Genomic DNA, 25,644 nt, shown 5'->3' with positions numbered 1-25,644 from the left:
CATTGTTGGTGGTGTTTATGCTGGTTCCTAAATATACAAATATACGAAACTATCTACAACTTCGAAGTTATGACTGTCAACAGTGACGTGAGAGCCAAGTCGCGAGTGCGACGACTGTTTGTTTGATGACAGGAGATATTTCGTCTTGCCCTCGTTCACTGCCAGACCCATTTGCTTTGTTTCCTTTTCCAGTCTGGAGAAAGCAGAACTATTACTACTATTCAGCCCTATCACGCAATCCATCGTAGCGAAGCTACGAATACGAATGTCCGCTACGAATACGCATAATTTGCTATCATTGAATCCATGTGAATTCGAAACTTTTGTTGCCGGACTTAACTTTGAATTTTGACATTTCGAAATCAGCTGTGTAGAAGAAAAAATTTAAATTTTGATTAATAAAAGTGAAATCGTTTGTATTCAAATTGATTTTACGAACAAAATATGTATTCGCTAACGTTTTTATTAGGGTCGGCTTTGGTATACCGTCCCAGGATTTCGGGAAAAAAATTGGTATGGTCGGATAGAGGAGATTTTTTTTTGTTTCCTTTATTTAGGGTATAATATTTCTTTTTATTTTTTTTTGTTTTAGTTTGTAAAATATTTTAGTACGTTAACACTAATTATTTGACAAATTTATTTTTACAAATGATGTCGATAAGGTAACACTTATCATTTGACAGTTTGAAATTAATTTGTTATTATTAAATAGTCATAATTCAACAATAATTTAAATGTACAATAAAAGCTATTTTTGCAATATATGATATAAAATAAATGTGTACAAACGAATTATCGATGTGTTAGTGTATATAAAATTGAAAAATATAAGTGCAAAATTAATTTTAAATATAGAAAAAATGTTATTAAAATATTGCAAATTTTAAACGCGAATATCTCTTAAACTATAATCTTCCTGCGGCTATAACCATATCCTTGATCAGGTTAATCTCCTCTATCCGACCATTTCCTTTGTATCCTTGAAATCCTGGGACGGTATACTAAATTCTTCCCTTTATTTATGTTGCTTGAGGAAGAACGTGAGAGAAGTCGGCGTGATCTAAAAATTCACTGAAAATCACTGAGGGACAAGAGCAACCCTTTCGATGTGGACGATACAGTGTACAGTTCAAAAATCCACAAAAATTCATTGTTAAATTTTATTAAAATTATTTTTCTAAAACAGGTTTATTAAAAACTATCGGTTAAATAAGGCGGCCTTTACGTATGTCCTCGATGTTCTAGAGAGTTCTAGTTCTTCAAGATCTTCATCTATATCTTTACTTCATCGATTGTCTTCGGTTTTACGGTTTTTAGCTGAAGAAGGCTATCAGCATGGAGTGGGTAAAGACTTTGATATCCCAATGGCTCAGTCAACATTTTGTTGCATCTTAAAAGAAGTATTGGGATTGCTTCAGTCCGATTTGTGCCCTCAGTGGATAAACCTCGAGTTAAGTAACGTTGAAAAAAGTGAAGCGAAAAAGGATTTTTTTCAGAAATACGGATTTCCAGGCGCGATTTTGTGTGTAGACAGGACACATATTAAAATCGTTGCTCCAACTAAAGACAAGTTTCTCTATTATAACCGCAAAGGATACTTTAGTATCAATGCCATGATTGTAAGTTTGTTCAATTTAAGTTCACATTTCAAACATCTTAATCAATGTTTTGCAGATATGTGACAAAAATATGGAAATACGTTATGTGAATGCTGAGTTTCCTGGCGGCAAGCACGACTCCCACATAAGAAATATCAGTAATCCTCGTTATTTTAATGAGAAAAAGTACCTTGATGGTGAACGAAACACTTGGCTTTTGGGTTTTATACATACAAACATATATATGTTACAAAAATTCCCAAAACGCCTTACATTTTTGCAGAACCATGGATAATCACACCATTCCGTACCCCTCCCTCAGGAAGCCCAGAAGAGAAATATAATAAAATATATGCAAAAGCGAGAAATATCGTTGAAAGAACAATAGGAGTTTTTAAAAGTCGATTTAGATGTCTTCTGGGTGCTCGTGAGCTTCACTACGAGCCATGGAAGGTATCTCAAATCGTTAATGTTGCGCCAGCGTTACACAACGTTTGCATTCACTATCGCGTGAATGATGAAAGTTTAGAAAATAATTCGGAACCAAATATTTTTAGAGAAGGTAATGAAATTCTTTCATCAACTTATAATGATGCAGCTTCACAAATCAGAGAAGCTATATGTGCTACACTTACCCGAGTATAATATCCTAAATAAATATTAACACAAAATATTTATAGTTTTAATTAAGTATTTATTTAATTAATTTAATTATTTTTTGTTATGGCTTGCAATTTTTTCTCCTCTACCTCTAACATTTGCTGTTTAATGGAATTTTTAGCAGCTATCAAATTCTCCATAGCTATGTTGTGCCTTCTAATTTCTTCCACTTCCGTTTTTATACCCTGAACAGGGTATATTAAGTTTGTCACGAAGTTTGTAACACCCAGAAGGAATCGTCGGAGACCCTATAAAGTATATACATATATAAATGATCAGTATGTCGAGCTGAGTCGATTTAGCCATGTCCGTCTGTCTGTATATATACGAACTAGTCCCTCAGTTTTTAAGATATCGTTTTGAAATTTTGCAAACGTCATTTTCTCTTCAAGAAGCTGCTCATTTGTCGGAACGGCCGATATCGGGCCACTATAACATATAGCTGCCATACAAACTGAACGATCGGAATCAAATGCTTGTATGGAAAACTTTCACATTTGAAAAGATATATTCACGAAATTTAGTATATGTTATTTTCTAAGGCAACAATGTAATCTCCGAAGAAATTGTTCAGATCGGTTAACTATAGCATATAGCTGCCATACAAACTGAACGATCGGAATCAAGTTCTTGTATGGAAAACTTTCACATTTGACAAGATATATTCACGAAATTTGGTATATGTTATTTCCTAAGGCAACAATGTAATTTCCGAAAAAATTGTTCAGATCGGTTTACTATAGCATATAGTTGCCATACAAACTGAACGATCGGAATCAAGTTCTTGTATGGACAACTTTCACATTTGACAAGATATATTCACGAAATTTGGTATACATATGTTATTTTTAAGGCAACAAAGTAATCTCTAAAAAACTAGTTTAGAACGGATTACTATAGCATATAGCTTCACAACTATACAAACTGAACACATAGTTACTAACATAAATGCACCTGTGAAGGGTATTTAGCTTCGGTGCAACCGAAGTTAACGTTTTTTCTAGTTTTAAATCATTTTGCATTTCCAATGCTCTGTCTACTCGTGGCATACGTAATAAGAGATCGTCCAACTTATCAATAATCTTTTCTTGAAATTCTTTTTGAATATTAAATTGTTCTTTAATTAAATCGGCTGTACATGTTTCCGGTTGCCTAGTAGTACGTCTAGGCAGTGCTGGACTGCAGGTCACTGATGGCATTGATACGTCAGCCTCTGTCTCATTGCCCACGTCGGCTACAATAGGTAAGAAGATGCTCACTGTATTCTCAATACCACTTGTACTTGTTTGCAATGCCGTTAGTGTTATCACCGCTTCTTCCAATTTATTGAAATGGTGCTGCCTATTTCTGTCGCCACCAGTAGCTGACTGCTCCTTTTTTATTTTCAACCAATTTTCTTTTTATATAGGCCTTCCAGTCAAGCCATACCTAATAAAAAATAAGTCAAACAAGCTTTAAACTATCCTGTTACAACAATAAAATCTACAACTTTATTATATTACCTTCTTCCAGCTGGAAATATCCTTGATAGGCGGACCAACACTATTGAGTTCTTGGACCATATTGTTCCAAAAAGCTGCCACTTCTTCTTTAGGGCACTTGGTAAAACACTGCGCCATTTCAGATTTTTTCTGTAACAGCTCAACCATTAGTGCATATTGTTGCTTGGTGGTAATTACTTTGGACATGCAGAAATCGCATTAAAGATTATTTTACTGATAACAAATATGTTATAGTTTGAATTCAATTAAAAGTTTTAATTGATAATATTAAATATTAAAACTTTTAATTGAATAAAAACTATAACATATTTATTTTTAATTTAAAACTTACATTTTTCTTTTTTAAATTTTTTTCTCCGTTAGCACAAACCTGTCGCACGAAAATTCCGCTAAACTTAAAAATTTTCCGGTCCGAGTGAATTCAGTGAATGCAACTCTACGAATTTCGAACTTACTTTCGGAACTGTTCGAATTGCATGATAGCAGTTTCGTAACTTTCCCGAAAAAACAGTCTCCGATGGATTGCGTGATAGGGCTGATTATATTATCCAGAGATAAAGAGATGTTTAACTCCTCTCTCACTGGAAGTGAGAGAGCAATTGCTAAACGTCAAAACCACCTAAACTTTGACAGTTGATCGAGTTCAGGAGGTTTTGACGTTTAGCAATTGGAAACGAGCGATGGCCAGATTGAAATCTTACCAAAAAATATATATACGGAGGGATTTGTTGCATCGTTCAAGACCTCTTATCAAAAATGCAAAAACAATGAAAATTAAATAAATTTGTGAAATTTAAAGGTATTTGATGAAATGTTTTGTAATTTGGCTTATCATAGTATTATTTTCAATTGAAAATTATTAAAAACTTTTAATGATTGAGAGCTAACAACCTTAAATCCTATTATTGGGTATTGAAAGGACAAAAGTCAGTTGTTATAATACTCTTTAAAAAGATTTAAATAGTTTCTCCATATAATAAATAACCACTATTTAGTAATTTATATTCGTACTAAATGTTGGGTATTGGGTTAAAATGCCCAAAAATTGTTATTTTGTTCGATCTGGCCATAATGGGAAATGTTATAAAAAACGCTAATTTTGAGGCGCTCTGACACTGGAATAAGTTTAACATCCCCTTATTCCTGATATTATCATTTAAGTAAGAAGTAAAAATAATATTTTTGTAGTTAATAAGCAGATCTAAATGCACATATATTTTTATATAAAAATCTAAAAATAATTCAGTTGATCAGCTTAGAATCTTAATAGAAGAGTTTGGCCCGCTTTAGGATATCTACATAATGGGTTGCCAAAAAAGTCTTGCGGTATTTTCGCTAATTAGCGCTGAAAGCGCAAAGTTCTAGTTTTATTCGTCGCATCGGGTCATGCTATACCTTTTTGGAAAGCTAATTTCACGCGCTAACACGTGTTTGATTGATTGTCGTTTCTTTTAAGTCGTTCGTGAGTTATAGCGTCGCAAACATGGAGCAAAATAAAGAGAAAATACGGCATATTTTTCAGTACTACTACGATAAAGGCAAAAATGCATCTCAAGCCGCCAATAAAATTTGTGAAGTTTATGGACCCAATACAGTTTCCATTTCCACCGCACAACGATGGTTTTAACGTTTTCGTTCTGGTGTAGAGGTGGTCGAAGATGCGCCACGCTCCGGAAGGCCTGTCGTCGAAAATTGCGATAAATCGCTGAATTGGTCGAAAGAGACCGGCATAGTAGAAAAAACAAAAAATTAAAAAATAAAAAATACCGCAAGACTTTTTCGATTACCTAATATAAGTTTGAACATTGTAAAGGTAATATTAAAACAACAATATCCCATAAATTTTTACATTTTACAGTAAAGTGTCTTAAAGTATGCAAAAAAAATTAATAAACTTGATGTAAATAATCGGAAAATGTTAATTTTTTACCGACTTACCACCGTGAATTTCCAAAAAGTGACTTTTCAATACAATTTTTTTTGTTTTGGTTTCCAATTGATTTATTTGTAAATTATTTAAATCGTTCAATTTCTGTCGTTTGCTTCTTTTATTTCGGGTATTCAGAAGGTCGCAGCCAATTAGCAAGCGATCGCCACGATGTCACAGCACGACTTTTCAAACAACAGCTACGATGTTTGATGGACTTTATCTTGAAGCAACGTATATATGGTGCTGTTAGATGCTGGATGTATAAGGAGTACTCTGTTGAGTGGCAAAAAAGAGGTTTACGGCACGCGCACATTCCTCTTTGGATGGTGATTACACCAGATCAAATTGATGATATCATTTCTGTGGAAATTCCTGATCCAGAGAAAGATCCAGATTTATACGAAGTGGTGAAAAACAATATGGTTCATGGACCTTGCGGACATCACAATCCCACGCGCTTTTCTTTCGGAAATGCAAACTGGAAATGATGTACATATATCCATTGCATCGGCGTCGCTCACTAAACGACAATGGCAGAACATTCAGCATTAAATTTAGAGGAGTGAATATCGATGTTAACTATGGTCTAATTCACATTCCAAACTCATATCATTGTTGAGTATTGCAGTTTGGTGAAATCGATCAAATACGTTTGCAAGTACGTCACCAAAGGACGTAGCGGCCAATAACCGCTATGCCCTTGAACGAGATGAGAGCAAGCAAGTATTAAATGAGTCGATGCGTGAACTGCAATGAAGCGTTTTGTAAGATATGTACTTTTGCTATTCATGAACGATTTCGGACTGTTGCGCATCTCGCAGTTCATTTGGAGAGAGTGTATTTCAAACCAGAGAATACAGTATAGCCAGCGGAAACACTGTCAACAACAGAACTGACATTGACGAGTTTTTTCTCAACTTGCGTCAGTGATCCGTTTGCAAGAACATTGTTCTATTCGAAAATTCCTTGATATTATACATAGAATGCATCGTGGAAGAAATGGCTATACAGAAAGCAAGGCCAACCTGTTGATGGACATTCATGTGTGTTCGCAACTAATGCATTAGGGCGAATTTGTACAATCCTCCCGAAAAACGACGATTACTTCTACCTTCGGTTGCTAATGATTAATGTAAGCGGTTCAACTTCATTTGAATCATTGCGTATTGTGAATGGTATGGTGTGTTCAACTTTTAGACGAGCATGTTAACAAGTACAAATGCTAGAATCACTGGAATCAAACGATGGACGATGCGCTAGCTACTTCGCATGCCACTGAAGTTCGTACACTTTTCGCGATGATCATTTCGACATTTCAGCCTTCAAATCCGCATCAATTATGGGATACGAACAAAAATGACATTGCCGAAGATATTTTACATCGTATTCGTTAAGAATTGGAAATGGTCAAATTTCGGTTGATACTTCCAGTGGTTTGATATCAATTCCACCAATCTTTTGTCAATTCACTTCAACGAAAGATGTTAATGCGTAATTTTAGCTTCCAAAAATACCGATGTTAATGACTAAAAGTGGAAGATTAAAATGCAAATTCCGGGAGATTTGCGCTCATCCAAATCAATCGATCGTATTGTCAATGAAAACGAAGCCGTGAATTAGCCAAAGTTATTTCTAAATTCTTTGGAGAGGCTGAGAATGCGGCCGCATCATTTGCGTCTCAAAGTTGGATTTGTCATTATTATGTTTCGCAATCTTCATGCGCCGAAACTGTATAATGGAACCCGACTGATTGTGATGCAGCTATCGAATACAAGGTATGTTCCAAAGTAAACAGGACCTTAAAAAAAAAAACAGAACAAATGGTTTTTCTGCAAAATCAATTTATTTTATTCAAAATAGTCTCCTTCTGCTTCAATACAGCTTTTTGCACAGTCCAAAGGCATGTAGAATGAGTGTTTTAGCTCGTTGGCCAGTGTGGCCGCCAGTATGCCGGCTTGCACCGGCACTGAATGGCCTCTACGTCTGCATAACGCTGTCCTTTCATGGGCAAATGCATTTTCCGAAATGCGAAATAAGTCGCACGGTGTCATATCAGGTAAATACGGGGAGTGGTTAATGGTTAAAATGTGATTTTTGGTCAAATAATCGGTCACAAGCGTCGAATCGAATGATGGATTTTGAGCAAATTTTGGTTGTCAGTCAATTTGTACGGAACAAACCGTGCACATACCTTTTAAGCCCAAATGTTCGTTCAAAATGCGATAAATCGATGCTTTGGATATGTTCAATTCCATTTCCATAAATTTCAATGATGATTTCGGCTGATTTTTGATGAATTCACGCACAGTCTCGATGGAATTTCCGATGATCACGGATTTTGATTGGCCCACATGTTGATCGTCATTTATGTTCTCACGACCACTTTGAAAACATTGAAACCACTCGTGCAATCTGCTACGGGATAGGCAATCATCGCCATAAACTTGTTTCATCAATTGAAACGTTTCGGTAAAAATTTTACTAATTTTAAAACAAAGTTTAATGTTGGCTCTTTGTTCGAAGACTACTCATTTTCGCACCGATAACACAAACATACTGACACTTAAAACGCAATAACTTCACATCCAATCTATGAAATATCATGAAATTCTCACTGGACAATCGATAAAGATAGCTGATTCTAATGCACTAGTCGACATATAGATGGCGCCACCAGGGGGGCAAGACACAAAAAGTCCTGTTTACATTGGAACTCACCTTGTACAAGGGACCGAATGCTTGATTCTACAAATTCCTTTGAGTTCCAACAATTTGCCATTTCGGTTCAAACCTATTCAACTTCCAGGGAAAATTGCATTTGAGATGACAATAAACAGGACACAAGGATAGTCACATAAATCTGGAAATGCCATGTTTATAAAACGGCTAGCTATACGTGGCGTGTTCACAAGTTGGAAAACTATCTTCTCTGTATATTTACGCACCGGAACAGAAAACAAAAAGTTTTGTTTATGAAGCTGTGTTACATTGTAAAAATGCAGGAAAATCGCAAACATTTTTAGCACAATATAAATTCAACTTTCTTTTCATTTCAAAACACATAATTTCAAGCAGGACAACGACGGCGGGGTCAGCCAGTATCTATATAAATATATAGTATATAAAGAAAGTCGTGTTAGTTACACCGTTTATAACTCAAGCACGGCTGCACCGATTTGGCTGAAAATTGGTGGGGAAGTAGCTTGGAACCAGAATAATTTTAAAATTTAATACAATTCATAAATACAAAAATTATGTTTCAAATCATATGCATTTGTTCAAAATTTGTAGGAATCATTTGAATATTTCATTTCCTCAAAAAACAAAAAATTATAATAATAATAAAACCAAAAAAAAGAAGAACACATCTATATATATATAAGACCCGGAGAACTCTATTTTTCCTTAGATGAAACAAATAAGCAGGTTTTGAATTTTATTAAATCTTTTTTAGGAAATAAAAATTAAATTATTTACGTTTTTTAATGATTCTTTATTGTTTAATGCTAATCTCATTTACTAATCGTTCCTCAGTTGCCAAATTTGTGTACGTATGTTTTCAAGGCAGGGGCTGATAAGAAATCATATAGATGATATTAGTAGTATCTTCTATGTGTCAGTCACAATAAAGCGTGCACGGGTCATCTAGTCTAGTCTTAAATAAGTGCTTCATGGGTTGGAATTTTCACTTTTCAGAAAAGATAAAATTGCACAAATTTTGTTATCGTGCTAGAAGATATACTTAAAAGCTGTTATTCTTAAGGGGGTTTTCTGGTCTAGAAGCATAAATTTCAGGTAATTTTTAAAGTGTCGTAAAAAAAGGCAATTAATATTTTTACTATCCATTTTTTTATTAGTTATTTGTTAATATTAGAAGAGTACAGAAAAAAATTAAAAACTAAAAAAGGAAAAAATTTCAAAAATTATGAGCTGACGAAGTGGGGGGTCTATAAAAATTTCCACGTGACCATACCCATGATTTTAACCCTCCTAGTTATCTGAAACCCAAAAAAAAAAGATTATTAATCTGGAATAATGTCGCAATGGCCGGAACTACGGAAAAGTGAGAAAAATTTTTTTTCACAAAATGGCCACTGCCTGAAAAAAAAAGTTTTTCGATCACTTTTTCTGACTATTTCGAATTTTTTAAAAATAACAAAAATAAAAATTTGGGGATGGGGCTAGTTCCAACTAAAGACAAGCCTATAAAGAAGACCCTATAAAGATTTCAAGTAAATCGGTCCAGTAGAGAAATCGTGAGTATCGTTCCGAAAAAGTCAGTTTTGAGAAAAACGCGTTAAAGTTAAGGAGACAATTCTAGTGAACACGGACGCCACGTCACAAAATCGGCTGTATCTCCGAAAATAAGTCGAATTTTGAAAAAAACCTTCCAAGGTAATATTTTTGAGAGTCTAAACTTTCAAGATATGCAAAAAAAATCGACTTTTTCAAAATCCTAGACAAGAATACCCCCTTAAATGAGTATGAACTGTTTCTTCAAAGGATTCGTTGAAATATTCCCTGCAAACATTTAAGCACCACGTGGTCCAAATGGACAATGCTTTGAAGCAGACCTGATTACATAGCTCACCTGCACTGGACCATGTCAAAAGTTGCATATTGCTTTTTTTGTGACTGTTCCGTTATTTGATTCCAAACTGCCTAGTTTCTCTCATAGATCTTTACTTAGTTGGTGAATTTGTTTCAAGATGTGAGACGTATTTTTATAAATTTTTATTTCGTAGACTTAGGTAAGTATATTGTGTATATTAATACGAAAAAGTTCATAATTTTAATATTTATGAAGTGACTATTAAGTCAATAATCAATACAAGTATGTCAGAAGTGGATAAGTTTATAAACTTCGTCAAAAAAGAGCAGAAAACCACCAATCATGTGTTGGCAAGTGAATTACTGAATTTTAAATGTATATTGATTATTCGGTTAATTATTGAAACATTTATTATTTAGATATCTTCAATGATGACTGACAACAATCTAGCGCAATTGTAGAAGCTGTCTCAAACTGAGAGGAGCATTGCTGCAGCTACATAATTTCCTCTTAGAAGATATTAATTATTTTAAATAATGAATGTTTATGTTTTATATAAAAAACTGTATGATAATAAATAAAAATCGATGACAATAAAATGTTAAATTTCAATAACTTTTACAGGAACTGTTTTTACACCTCTTGAATATTTGTAATTTTTCGATTTCTGACTATGGTATTTAGGCTGTGTGTCAAAGTAACATTTTTTTCTGTAGAATGTACAATATCTTCTTTAAAAAGTATTTTCTAGTTTAACAGAGAAATTAAGAGAAATTTTTTTGATTTTAAAAGTTTTTTAGTTGTTACTCTTTTGTCATACGATACGTAAGAAAAATGTTTGTCGAAAAAGGGAACATAAAACAAATTTTACTAACCAGTTTACCCAGAATAACTCCCAAAAACTCAGATGATGGAATTGTGTCCAGACGTTTTGTGATTTCCATGATTTTTTGTACCAATACTGCGCTTCATCCAGATTACCTTTCATGAATTCTAGTCGGCCCTTAAAGAAGAGAAACCACACACCCTGAGGATACAATAGTAATTGCTCCTCTAGGATGCCATGGCACAGTTCTAAATCCCCTCCTTGATGACTTATCACATAACAAACTATCAGATGATAGCCAAGCAAAGTGATGGCGCAGAGCACCTGACGTAGACCGGATAAATGATAACCAGTTTTGAGATCAGTTAGACCAGCAGTCTAAAATAAAATAAACTACTTAAAAGAAAGATATGGTTTGATTGATATACTACGTGCTACCTTACTTCCAGAGAATCCTATGAACTGCAAGACTTTTATAACACCTGTGGGCAGTAAAGAAATCATTAAATTAAAGGCGCCAACACCCATTCGTACACCGCTTTCGAAATGTACTTTGGACACATCTGATTCCCACTGTTTTTGCACAAGAATTTGAGCGCATTCCCTTAAAAAAGATCAGAATACTTAATATATTCGTATGTAAGTAATACTAGAACATACTTGTAGCTACTGTAACAATGACGTATTTTCATACCTCCGCGTATCAAACTTGTTAAAGTCTCGTCCTCAATGAATGTAAGTAGAGCTCGCAAGAGCAACGACTCTGCATAACAAAGTTCAGCATGCGCCTCCAAATCAGTGAGTTGCGTGTAATTTGTCTGTGTATAATGCCAATGTATGTAATAATACAGTTTATAATAATTTTGCGTATTGGGCAGCGACAGAAGCAACCAGTGTGATAAGGTAAACAGTTGTTTTTTTTACATATTAACATCTCATAGTACTAAATGATGTCCTCAATATCATTAAATTAAAAAAAGCTGTGTTAACCTGAAGGGGAAAATAAGATTTGATATTTAAAAAATTGATGAATTGCTTCGAAAATGTTCATTTTGTGGTGTACAAATGTCATTTTCACGGTTTTAGTTTTGTTTATTCCAAAGGCATTATTTTTTTTAACTGATCACAGGTACTTCTGGGGTCACCGCTATATACTAAAATCATGTATGGCTTACATACCCTCTTAAATTTCCTCCCGATGGACTGTGTAAAAGTGTTTTTGTGCTTATAACCTTGGCAAACACTTAAACACTTTTTCAACTCATCTCCAGCTCTGACAATGTGTCGCTGTTCAAATGTTAATATTGCTTCCAGGAATATAAATACAGCATTGCCCATTGAATGGTACATACTGACATGCGCGTATGGTTGCAATAAAATGCGAGCTTCATCAAATTTATTGTTAAAGAAATAACAAATGGCCAACTTAGCTTCCTCCAGAGCATTATTTAAATCCATTTCAAAGTTCCTATATAATATGCGTTGAAATTTGCAATAAATTTAAAAAATTGCCGGTATATGTAATAAACATAAATCATCGTATATTAGTTATTAACCGACAAAAAGTTTATTGGTCAGTATGCTAGTTTCCTACTTACTTTTTCTATTGGTCATTTTTATATACTATTGATTACAAAAATTACTTTAACCTAAAATGTCCACTTAATCTACCTATACCACATTTGTTTGATTTCCGGAAGTTATACTTTCATGCAGTGTGCGTTTTGCACAACTCTGTTCAGATCACGTATTTTTATACTCTTGCAACCAGTTGCTACAGAGTGTTATAGTTTTGTTCATCTAACTGTTGTACATATCACCTAAAACTAATCGAAATAGATATAGGATTATATATAAATGATCAGGATAACGAGAAAAGTTGAAATCCGAGTGACTGTCTGTCTGTCCGGCCGTCCGTCCAAACTGTACCTTGAGTAAAATTTGAGATATCTCGATGAAACTTGATATGTGGGTTCCTTAGTGCAAAAAAAATTTTCGGGTTGGTAAATAGGCGGTTTCGGACCACTGGCACGCCCACAAATCGCCATTAACCGAAAACATATAAAGGGTCATAACTAAGCACTAAATTAAGGTATAAAGCTGTATTTTGGTACAGAGGATCGCAGCAGCAAGGGAAAATTTTTTTGAAAAAAATGGGCGTAGCTCCGCTCTCTTACAAGCTTAATATACATATCTCTTAAACCACTTAAGCTATAAAAACCAAATTTCCTGTTTACAAAGCTTATTAGAACTTCTACCGACAGTTTAAAAATTGATGAAATCCCCATATAACGGCACTGTTTAAAACTACTAAAAGCGCGATAAATCAATAACTAAATACGCCAGAGACATTAAATTTTACCACCGAGATGGCATGAGAGAGCTTTATAAGAGCTGGTGTAAAAATTGGACGATGGGCACCGCCTATTCTTTAAATTTTTTATAAGAAAATTTTTTAACTTAAATTTTTAGTTTGTGTTAATATTTGATTTATTAGAAAAAAATATAGATTCAGTAAAGTGTATTGCCGGTCCTTCAGAGGATGATACAATGAATCTGTGTAGGTCAAGGAAATCTCGCTCCAAGCACGTTTAATAACTGCAGCTAATCTTTCCTTAACTTTGTATTGCCTTGTCTTCTTGAAAAATCCAAGAGACGTTCTTTTTCTGATTGATAAAAATCGAGTCAATTGTTCCATAAAACGTGATGGCACCCACACCATGGCTCCACCTACTCGGCTGTGGGGCGACTTAAATCTAGCTCATCCTGATGATAGTATTGAAGGCCATTGGTGCCATCTAAAATAACACGTTTTTCTTCAGTAAAGACAACTGAAAATCAATTATTAAGTCGAGTGTCAGATTGAACAGTCCACGTCTTGTATTCTTTCGCGAATCGAAGCCGTTTTCCTTTCCGTAGTTCATTCACATTCAGGATTTTTAGACGCATTTCTGATTGTACGCTGAACACTTGAAAGATTTGCTTTTACTCCAGCTGATGCCTTAGTCTTAGCTGCATACTTAGTTGAATTTGAAGCAATGCTAACAATTTTGCGTACTGATTATTCAGATAGTTTGACAATGTTTCGATTGGATAGTGCTTGGGAGTAAAAAAAGTCTACTTTTGCACGTTCCAATAAGCTCAGAATAGTAGGTTTTCTCATTTTTATTTTTAAATTTATAACAATTTATTTGATTATTTTAAGTACTTTCTCAATAGAAAAAACTGCACTTGTTTACGGAAGATAAAGAAATGTAAAGTGCGTCTATTTAAATGACCAACTAAAAACGCACGTGATTGTCATAGACATTTCCGGAATCTTCGAATGTACAGTTAGTTTTTCGCAAATCACCCAACTATGAGCAAATATTTTTCGGACAATATTCGATCTTTGATAAGTAAGCATTTTGAACAATAAGAACCAGCATGAATATAAATATAACAATTTATTAAAAAAAACGTTGGTGCGTCTAACCTAAGACCAGCACTGTACATATGTATATAACTGAAATTAAGGCATAAATGGGTTGAATCGGACCTCTACTTTCCTTAGCTCCCATATACTTAATATAAAGATTTTCGAACATCGGGGTGACTTTTTACCGCATATATCTGCCAATATGTGAGTTATTTCAATGAAAATAAGGGAGCATGTTTTATTCATAGCTGTATATCTTTATGCCTAAAATAGATAAATTTGAGCTAAAACTTGGCCTAGCCCCTATTTAACTAATATCAGGACTTTCGAAGATCCGGCTGACTTTACTCCATATGATTAGTTTTACACCTTAAGGTATTTCCCTGGCTTTGATTCTTGCAAATTGTAATAGTATAAAATGTTCGGTTGCACCCGAACTTAGCGCTTCCTTACTTGTTTCTGAATATCATATTATTTGGATAATTAATCAATACGAATACGGATGAAAAGTTACAAACAAATATTATGTAGTGAGTTGCACTTATCTATCTATCTATATAAATAAAAATGAATTGTTGTTCGTTAGTCTGATTAAAACTCGAGAACGGCTGGCCCGATTGAGCTGATTTTGGTTTTAAAATGTTTGTCGTAGTCCAGGGTAGGTCTAAACGGTGAGCAAATAAGGAACAATTGCGAGTAAGATAGAGTAAGACGACAATTCCATTTTCCCATATAAACGTTGTCACGACATAATATGATAACGGCTTGACCGATTTGGCTGAAAATTGGTGGAGAGGTAGCTTAGAACCAGGGTAAGGACATAGGATACCTTTTATCTCTTTATGTCAAAGTTTAATAAGTTTATAAAAAACAATAATAAAAACAATAAAAAAACCTCACATCTATATATATAAAAGAAAGTTGATGTTAGTTACACCATTTATAACGCAAGAACGGCTGAACCGATTTGACTGAAAATTGGTGGAGAGGTAGCTTAGAACCAGGGTAAGGACATAGGATACCTTTTATCTCTTTATGTCAAATTTTAATACAACTCATAAATACAAAAAATATATGTATTTCAAATATATTTGTTCAGAATTCATGTTTGTAGGAATCATTTGAATATATGCGTACAATTTTAAACAGAGTCTTCTCAAAAATAATACAATTGCTAAATATTTCGAATAGAAGAAAAGAACTGCAACCAAATTTGAAGTGATATAGATTATATCTGGCTGAGTAATCAGTCGTTGAGTATGTATTATACCACGTGCATCCCAAAAGACTGATGTCATAACCTTTCCAGCGTTTTGTGGTTTTCCACGCCTGAGAACATCATCAGGTTCATCATGTGCAGTCCACTACAATGACTGTCGATTGGACTCCACTGGGAAATGATGGAGCTATGTTTCTATCACTGACGAAAAATTTCGGCTTTATTCCGATTAGAGAGCACTTAAACACTTCACAGAATCAGTTATTCGTTGTTTTTGTTGGATTATGAACTTGCGAGGCACCGAATTTGCTCATTTCGCTTGTTTCCAGCTTAGCAAATATCTTTTCAACGGTGGACTTCCCTGAGCCCAAATTCAACAGTATTTTCCCCAAAAAGCCAAATGCTTTATAAACACACAAAATGCTTTATGATCCATTTTTTTGTAAACTAACACAAGTTGCTTCACAAAATATTATATCTCAATAACTAACAGTTATAATCCAACTTATAGAAATCATATAGATGGTAGTAGTATTAACTATGTATCAGCCACAGTGAAGTGTGGACGGGTCCTCTAGTAGTGTATATGCCGCATTTCCCCAAAAAGCCAAATGCTTTATAAACACACAAAATGCTTTATGATCCATTTTTTTGTAAACTAACACAAGTTGCTTCACAAAATATTATATCTCAATAACTAACAGTTATAATCCAACTTATAGAAATCATATAGATGGTAGTAGTATTAACTATGTATCAGCCACAGTGAAGTATGGACGGGTCCTCTAGTAGTGTATATGCCGCAGTGATCAAATAAAAAACTAATTTCGGCAAACGACAGGCACACAGAGATAGTTTCCAAAATTGGAATATTATGGCAAAACTTCTCCATCAAAAGTGAAACCAACACATACTTTCCTTGTAGTAATTATTTATCAAGAAATAGTCTTGGAAAACAAGAAGATAAAGGTAAATAATAAAAATTAACAATACTATGCGTAACATCCAACCCTTGACAACACTGCACTCCACGACACACCACACCATAACAGCCAACGCACGAGAACACCACACATCAATACACATAAACCCGCATCCACAACCCATCATCTAATACACCTACAATCTTCGCCTATTCACCGCCCAGCAGACCGTAAAAGGATCAACTCGATCGGAAAACGTTCATTTTTGCGATTCTCTCTTCTTCTTCATAGCAGCATACGTATAGCTTTGTACGTCACGTGAAGTGAAGTGGAAATAACAGAAAAAAATGTGGAAAATCTTATACACTCAGTCCTTTTTTACGCGACCTCTTTTTACGCTATTTCACTTTAACGCGGTTATTTTTGCAGCGCAAATTCCTTTTTTTACGCGAATTTCTCACTTTAACGCGATTGCTTTTTTTCGTTTTTTGCTTGGTCTTAAACTTGCAGCAGAACGTTCACGAATTTTTCAAAAAGAATTGAGTGTCTGCATGTTAAGATATAAAGAACTACATCGGAATTATTGGGTCCAAAAAGAAGCATTCAAACAAAATTAACTGAATTTATGGTGCAAACTCAGTCGGAGACTCTAAGTCAATCAGAACATCATTCCATAGTTCTAACTATTGATTCTGATACAAATTCTAGTGATATCAGTGCCGGCCATCCAAATAAGCGGCTAAAAATAATTTAAACTACGGATAATGACAGTGATTAAACAGCATTCAACGGTTTTTTCAATAAATCTACCCATTTTCTATTTTCTTCTCTTTTATATGTATATGGTTTTTGTTTTGTATTTTTTATTTTGTTATGAATAAATAAATCATAAGCCTGAAATTTGAAACTTATTGTATTGTTTTTGAATATTTTTTTGCGCGTATATTTTGTTATACTTTTTTTTCAATATCTTTTTATTTATTGAATCTGCTTTTTGTTTTAAAAGCCTAACAATAAGTTATAAAATCTTAAATCTATTTAAGACTAGACACGCTCAAGCAAGTGATTGAGCTGTTTTGGTGATACATTGCTCCTTAGTACGCGGGCATATCTCTTCTTTTAAGGCGTGTTTGATTGCAGGAATGTACCAAAGCATTAGCCAAAGTGTTTGGGTGATCACGGAGTTTAGATATATATTTAATTCTACTGTTTCTACTTCTTTCCTTACCATAGAAATACCGAGGTCTTTATGGATATTTTCAGTACGCATGTACCATGGTGAACACGTGATTGATCTAAGCATTTTTGATTGGAACCTTTGTAATATGTCTATATTAGTTGAATGCTATACATCCAAATCGGCTTTATGACCGCTTTATATAAAAGCACTTTGTTGTCTAGACTAAGTTTGGAGTTTTTATTTAATAGCCATTTTAAATTTGCAGCTCTTATCTTCATGCAAGTTATTTTACTAGATATATGTTTTCTCCACGTAAGTCTTCTATCTAGGTGAATACCAAGATAAGTTACTTCATTCGCTTGGGGTACTAGAATATTATTCATATTTACTGCCGGACACATATTTGGTCTAAGCGAAAATGTAACATGCTTACACTTTTGTTCATTCACATTTATACGCCAGTTGGCTAGCCATTCTTCGACAAACCTTAAGTGCTTGGCTAATATTCTTGATGCTTTTATGTGGCATTTGTTACGGCTCACTATAGCTGTGTCGTCCGCAAAAGTTGAAGTTAATACATTGTTAGCTGTTGGAAGATCTGCTGTGAATATGATGTATAGTGTTGGACCTAAAACACTGCCCTGGGGTACACCAGCCCTTATCTGTCTTTCATCAGATATGAAATCTCCCACTTTTACCATAAATTTTCTATTTTTTAAATAAGACTCCAATGTTTTATACAATTCTGAAGGTACAATACTTTTAATCTTATATAAAAGGCCCTCATGCCATACCTTATCAAACGCCTGAGCCACGTCTAGAAATATAGCTGAACAGTACTCTCTGTGCTCAATTGCTTTTCTTATTTCGTTAGTGATTCTATTTACTTGCTCTATCGTGTTATGTTTTTCACGAAACCCGAATTGGTGCGTTGGTATTATATTATTTTCGTGGAGGAAAGGAGTCATCTTTGATAGCAACACTTTTTCAAATATTTTAGAAAGACAGGGTAGAAGACTGATTGGTCTGTATGAAGACGGCTGTGTTAAGTCCTTTCCCAGGTTTGTCTATCAAGATAATCTGCGAATTTTTCCATGAATTAGGATAGTGTCCGAGATAAAGAATTGCATTGAAGAGCAAAGAGAGCACTTCTACGGCAATATTTGGTAACTCAATTAGCATTTTTGGGGTAATATTATCATGTCCTGGTGACTTTTTAGGGTTAAGTTCCTTTATTATTCTAGTAACTTCAGAAGTAGAAGTCCTAATAGACACATGCGACTCGTTTGCGGTATTAGGCAAGATTGGCAACTCAAAATTGTTTTTTGGGCAATTGGGTTGAAATACCTTTTCTAGGTGATTTGCAAAGCAATTTGCCTTATCCTCATCACTACGTGCCCAATTACCATTCAACTGTCTTAGAGGCATGTTGGAATCTACTGGTGGCTTGAAAGACTTTTGGGCTTTCCAAAGGGAGTTTTGTTTGCTAGAATTTGGACACAATTTCTTTATATAATTTTCGGTGTTGTGTTCTTCTTCGCGTTTAAGCGCTTTTTTTAGCTTTCGTACAGCAGATTTCAGTTGAAGGGGAGCGATTTAACTGCCATTCTCGCCTAGCTCTTCTCTTCTCATTTACAAGCTTCTCTATTTCATTATTGGTGATCTTTCTAAAACCAACTGGTTTATTGTTTCTTTTTGGTGTTGCCAATACAGCTGCATTCGTTATTAGGTCATTAATTTCTCTTATATTTTCATCAATGTCCCTTTCTGTATTTATTTTGCAATCAATATTTATATGGCTGCTGATATACTTTCTATACTTCAACCAGTTAGTTTTATATGATGTTAGAGAAACTTTTGGCTCAAATATCATGGGCTGTTCGTATAGCTTTATTAGTACAGGAGAATGATCAGATGATAAATCTGTACATGTATCAGCTGTCATAAGCGATCCATCTACATATATTTTGACTACAGCAAAATCCATTGTCTGGTATTTTTCATCTATCACTAGGCCAGTATGTCGACTTACCAGGAGGCGGCTTATATTCGGATCCAATTTGTCAGTTAATATTGGAAAACTAACCATTTTTACGCGATTTTTTTTTTTACGCGATTAGTGGCAGAACCGAAAATCGCGTAAAAAAAGGACTGAGTGTACATTATAATCCAACGAATAAAGTTTATTTGAAATTAAATAAAACTAAAAATGTTTGAAAAAGTGAAGTTATAAGGGAGAAAAGTTAATTGTGGAATATAATTAAGTAATAAAACATATGGTCTTTCGAGCCGTTCTGAAAGGTATCTACGGTAAAACTAAAACAAAAAAATGGAAATGGTCGAAATGTATTTATATATTTAATTAATATAAATAACAAAATTAAACTGAATTCCAATAATAAAAAAAGACAAAAAAGGAAACAAAATTTTATTTAAATAAAACAAATACCAAATTACAGTGCTAGTGAGGAAGTATACTATATGCATACATAGAGTGGAGGAATTAATGAAAAACAACGGGCGCAAAAACAGAGAAGACCTTTTAGTGCAAAAAAAAAAACAAATACAATTCAAAGCCGGGCGCTAATTAATACCAAGCAGCAAAAAAACTCTCAAACACATAAGGAGCGGGAACTCACCACAACAAACAATGAGAAAGAAGTTCAACAATCCCGGTGGCAAAATCAAATCGCTTATCAAACTTCTCTCAATAACATTATTAAAATAATCATAACGACTAATAACATTACCACTAAGTACGCTTACAAGTATATGATGTATAGTATATGCCTACAATATATATGTACATATGCTTATAAAGCAGAAAGCAGGATCGCTTAAAATAACTAAGCAAAGGCGAAATAAAAAAAAAAAAACAATAAAACAAGAGACAATTATACATATTACGATTAATCAAACACAAAAAAAATATATTTATTTATGTAACTATATTTACTTGTATGATTGCAAATTTTCCACATTTTTTCGGGTGCAACCGAACATTTTACATGTATTTCTTCTTTATAATCATAAGTTCAAAATGTAAGCACAAAAATGTATATTCGTATTTTCAGTTTTATTATAACAATATTTTAGTGTAAGAACAAATAAAAATAGGCACCACAAAGTCTGCGTTCTGCTTTAAAATTAGTTACAAAGGCATTAAAAATCTATATCTACATATATAAAATAAAGTCGTGTTAGTTACACCATTTATAACTCAAGAACAGCTGAACCGATTTGGCTAAAAATTTGTGGGGAAGTACTAGCTTAGAACTAGGGTAAGGTCAAAGGATACTGTTTGTATCTTTATGTTAAAACTCAATACAATTCATAAATAAAAAATTATATTTCAAATCATAAGCATTTGTTCAAAATTCATGTAAGAATCATTTGAAAATTTTAGTAATTAAAAAATAGAAAGAAATAAGTAAAAAAAATTCATATCCATACATGCTTAGTATATTGGCTATACTGATTGTGCTCTAGAACCAGCCAGTTATTTTTAAGACGAACCCGTCAGATATATTTAATATCACAACAAAAAATGGCATTGATATTTTCGTCGTCAAGACATTGCGGATACTTTGCTAGTTTATGGGCGAAGGACGCAAATGCATTCATAACAAACCAAACGCGATATCTAGCATAAAAATATGGCGGAATAACTGGAGTGTTGATGAAAACGTCTATTATAATTTGAGATATATAGAAATCTTTTTAAAGCGTTGCACAAAGCATTGCAGTATTTAAACGGAAACGATGAAGTATATGCAAATGTACGCATGCAAATTGATCCTTCCTAAAAAATAATAAAATTGCTAAATATTGGGAATGGTATAATATAACTGCAATCAAATACACAGTGCAATGAATTAAAACTGGCTCAGTAATCTTTCAATGAATAATATACGACGTGCATCTCAAAAAACTGCTGCCATAACCTTGCCAGCCAATTTGTTTGTCTTTCCACGCTTGTGAACCGTTTCGTAATATGTATTATTAGTACTACCTTTGTATCAGCCACAGTAAAACGTAGACGAGTCCTCTGTGATAAATAAAAATTAAATTCAATATTTTGTTGGATAGCCACGTTGTTTTAAGACCTGACTCAATCGATTTGGCATAGATCTTACTAACTTATCTGTTTTCTCATCTGTAATCCGGAACCATTCTGCCTGCATAACACTTCGTAAAGTCTCTTTACTTGTTATTGTATGCTGACTCATTTTTTTTCTAAAAGATCCCATAGGTGCTCAATAGGATTTAGGTCAGGTGATTGTGGAGGCGTTTTAAGCTGTCTTGGAGCATTGTACAGAAGCCAAAGTCTAACAACTTCAGCAGTATGATAATCCAAGATTCTCTGCACTTTGTTTCAATGTCATTCATAAAATGTCCAAATATATCCGCATTTATCCATATAAGTATATACATATATACTAATATATTTATTCGCAATTTTCGCGCTCGGAATTAAGTATGCCTGCTCTAGTCTTTTTTATACATATTTATTAAATATAAATATATACAAACATATATCGGTGATATCAATATTATCGGCGTACGCCAGTAGCTGTACACTCTTTTAGAAGATTGTACCTTATTGATTAAGCTCTGCAGCTCGAATTATTTTCTGCACCAGTAGATTGAAGAAGGTGCACGATAGAAAGTCCCCTTGTCTGAAACCTCGTTCGGTTTCGAACGGTTCGAAGAGGTCTTTCCCGATCTTGATGGAGCAAACAATACGCTCGCAGATTGAAGAATCTTCCTTTTTGTAGATTGGTCATAGTACACTAAAATTCCAATCGTTGGACATCCATCCGTCCGTCTATACTCTACAAAGAAGTTGATAAAGCTGATTCTTCCCCGCCTTTTTTGAATTGTTCGGCCGGCAATCCATCGACCCTCCGCCACTTTGTTGTTTTTCAGACGGGTAATTGCTATTCGAACTTTTTCGTGGTCGGGATGGGGATGGACATCTTCTGGAGTCATACTTTCACTCCCATTCAAGAGGCTGGAGAACTGTTCCTTCCATAATTGTAGTATTCTCTGGGCATCAGTCACTACATTACCTCTGGGGGTTCTACAAGAGTATGCTCCGGTCTTGAAACCTTCTGTTAGACGCCGCTTCTTTTCGTAGAATTTTCAAGCATTACCGATCTCGGCCAGCTTATCAAGCTCTTTATACTCACGCATTTCGTCCTCTCTCTTTTTTGTCTGCAAATGCGTCTCCCTTCCCTCTTCAACTCTAGGTATCTATCCTATCTCGCAGGTGTCGTGGTCAATTTTAACACTGCGAGGTGGGCATTCTGCTTTTTTTCCACTGCGACACGGCACTCCTCATCGTACCAGCTGTTCTTTTGCATTTTCCGAAATCCAATGGTTGCGGTTGCAGCTGTACGTAAGGATGTCATAACCTTGCCCTCCGACTTTTTCGTCTTTCCGCGCTTGAAGACCGGTTCATCATGTGCAGTCCACTATAATGTCTGTCGATTGGACTTCAGTATGAAATGATGGAGCCGTATTTCTATTGTCACACACCGATGCAAAAATTCGGTTTTATTACGATTAAAGAGCACTCAAACACTCCTCAGAATGAGCAATTCGTTGTTTTTGTTAGATTATGAACTTGCGAGGCACCCACTTTGCACGGAACTTTCGCCTCTTTAGGGCGTCCACTTCCATTATTGTCCTCCGTACTCATTTCGCCTCTTTCCAACTTAGCAAGGCTCTTTTCAACGGTTGATTTCCCTGGTGCAAAGCCCAAATTCAACAGTATTTTCCCCCAAAAAGTAATGCTTTATTAACACACGAAATGCTTTTATGATCCATTGTTTTTGTAAACTAACACAAGTTGCTTCACAAAAATGCTATATCTCATTAACTAATAATAGTTATAATCTAACTAATAGAAATCATATAGATGGTAATAGTAGTATTATCTATGCGTCACCCACAGTAAAGCATGAACGTGTCCTCTAGTAAATATATATAAACGAAAGCTTAACTCATTTGAAATATTTTTTTAAACAGCAAGACAATCTAAAAATTTTCAACGAATCTTTCTATAGTTAAAACAACTTAAAAGCAATACTTTTTGGTATATTCCATAAAAACTTGTATATGTTTATAGTTTAATAAAATTCAACATCTAAGTGCAATCAGATAAAGCCAAAGAGGATAAACCAAGAACATCACAATTATTAGATATTCCTAAAGAAGCTGCATGCTAGTTACGGAACGTATTCTTTATAATATAATCTTATCTTATATGAGTATACACAAAATATCAAAACAACCTTAATTTAGAACAAAGGAAATTTATCAAAGCAAACAATATATTATATGTAAACAAACCGAAACAAACAATATATCATATGTAAACAAACTATCAACTAATAATAAGTAAAAATACTAGTTAGTATAAATAGCATTACAATCCATGTAACAAGTTAGTCTTAAGAGTATTAAAATACTCTCTATCCCGGTGCAGCTAAAAAAATATGGTATATGACCCACTTTTACTTTAAGTAAAAGTAATTCGCTCAAAACAGAGAGATACAAAAAAATTTCAAAGCCTTTTCAGCTATAAAAATTATTTCCGAAAGTGAAAACTACTTAGACCAGTATGAAGAAACAAAGATACAAAAATTGTATCACTTCCAATATAAAACTAAAGCTCAAGCCGACGTAATAGTAAAACAGTTTGCACTAAAAGACGATAATTTCAATTTGGCTTGGGAAGCTCTAAAGCACAATATCAAAACGAGAAAATTTTGGTCGATAAGCAAAAAACGATATTAATGAGCTAGTCAAAAATTCAAAGGGAAACAGGAGAAGCATTTATCAAACTTTCAAATTGTTTGCCGGTTCTATCAACACAAAACAATTCCACAAATAATTGGGACCCTATTCTGGTAAATACATAAGTATACATATGCACAGCAGCATTATCAGAAAAATCGTTTTTTTAGTGGGAGCAATCGCTCTCATCGCGAAGAAAATGCTCAACGCAAACGCAAAGCAAGTGAAAGAATATTTTACTACTATTTATAAAATTGCAGAAAGGGCAAATAAATACTTAGTCAGAACGAAAAACGTTGAAAACGACCTCAATAGAAGCTGCAATAGAACCCAAGCTAGTAGCAACTACAATTTAAATAGAGGTTTTTTTTTTAAATCAATCATTCACAGCCGAACAGCATGAATAAACGTCATGCGAACTGTGTAAAGGAGCTCAAATCTTGCTAGAAAACAAAAACTTTAATATTAGCGACCGAAACAATTTCGTAAGAACGAAAAGACTTTGTACCGACTGCTTGCTTAAAGATTGCGAAAGCAAACTTAATCGCGTGTATTGTCATAAACGACATAATTGCTTCACATTACAAATTTTTCCAGGTCACTTTAAAATAACCCTAATGTTAAAAGAAGTATGGGATTAATTGCAACAGCAAATCCTGAAATACAAAGTGCCAAGTAACAATATGCTGCTTAAAGGCACTAAAAACTTAAATGATACACAGCGAAAATCAAAGTCGGGTACCCCACAGCAGTCGTCTTCATCGTCTAAAACTGCCAACAAAACTAGCCAACTGGGCGGATGTGTAGTTCAAAACTCTAATAAAATCGACAGCATTAGTCTAATTTCGTCTCAAGCGAATCAACGCATTCAAACAGAAACTATTGTTTTCCCGCTAACTAACAATTATGCTTCCAAGCTAGCTATCATACAAATAACAAACACTGGGAAAAGTTTTCGCACTTAAACTAGCAGATCCCTACTTCACCACCCTTGCTCAAATAGGCATTCTATTAGGCAGTGATCTTTTATCA

General features: G+C 34.2%; 1 protein-coding gene and 1 long non-coding RNA gene across 14 annotated transcripts in view; one reads left to right on the top strand and one right to left on the bottom strand.

Annotated features, from left to right (window-relative positions):
- Positions 1–25,644, bottom strand: part of LOC120779511 (tetratricopeptide repeat protein 39B-like) — a 113,695-nt gene that overhangs the window by 2,573 nt on the left and 85,478 nt on the right. For all 13 annotated transcript variants that reach the window (XM_040111832.1, XM_040111833.1, XM_040111835.1 and 10 more), the window contains 4 exons: positions 12,248–12,536; positions 11,729–11,886; positions 11,507–11,672; positions 11,118–11,446 (listed from right to left, as the gene is read on the bottom strand). In XM_040111832.1, coding sequence (XP_039967766.1) covers positions 11,118–11,446; positions 11,507–11,672; positions 11,729–11,886; positions 12,248–12,536 — 942 coding nt within the window. The remainder of the gene's footprint in view (positions 1–11,117; positions 11,447–11,506; positions 11,673–11,728; positions 11,887–12,247; positions 12,537–25,644) is intronic.
- LOC120779516 lies at positions 949–1,826 on the top strand. Its single transcript, XR_005705677.1, has 3 exons — positions 949–1,122; positions 1,187–1,619; positions 1,675–1,826. It is a non-coding gene; the product is annotated as an uncharacterized LOC120779516 (long non-coding RNA).

This window comes from Bactrocera tryoni, unplaced genomic scaffold (assembly GCF_016617805.1).
Source record: "Bactrocera tryoni isolate S06 unplaced genomic scaffold, CSIRO_BtryS06_freeze2 scaffold_11, whole genome shotgun sequence".
In the NCBI taxonomy this organism is placed as follows: Eukaryota; Metazoa; Arthropoda; class Insecta; order Diptera; family Tephritidae; genus Bactrocera; species Bactrocera tryoni.
Note: the sequence above shows the minus strand (reverse complement) of the source record. Positions and strands in the feature narration are given on the sequence as shown.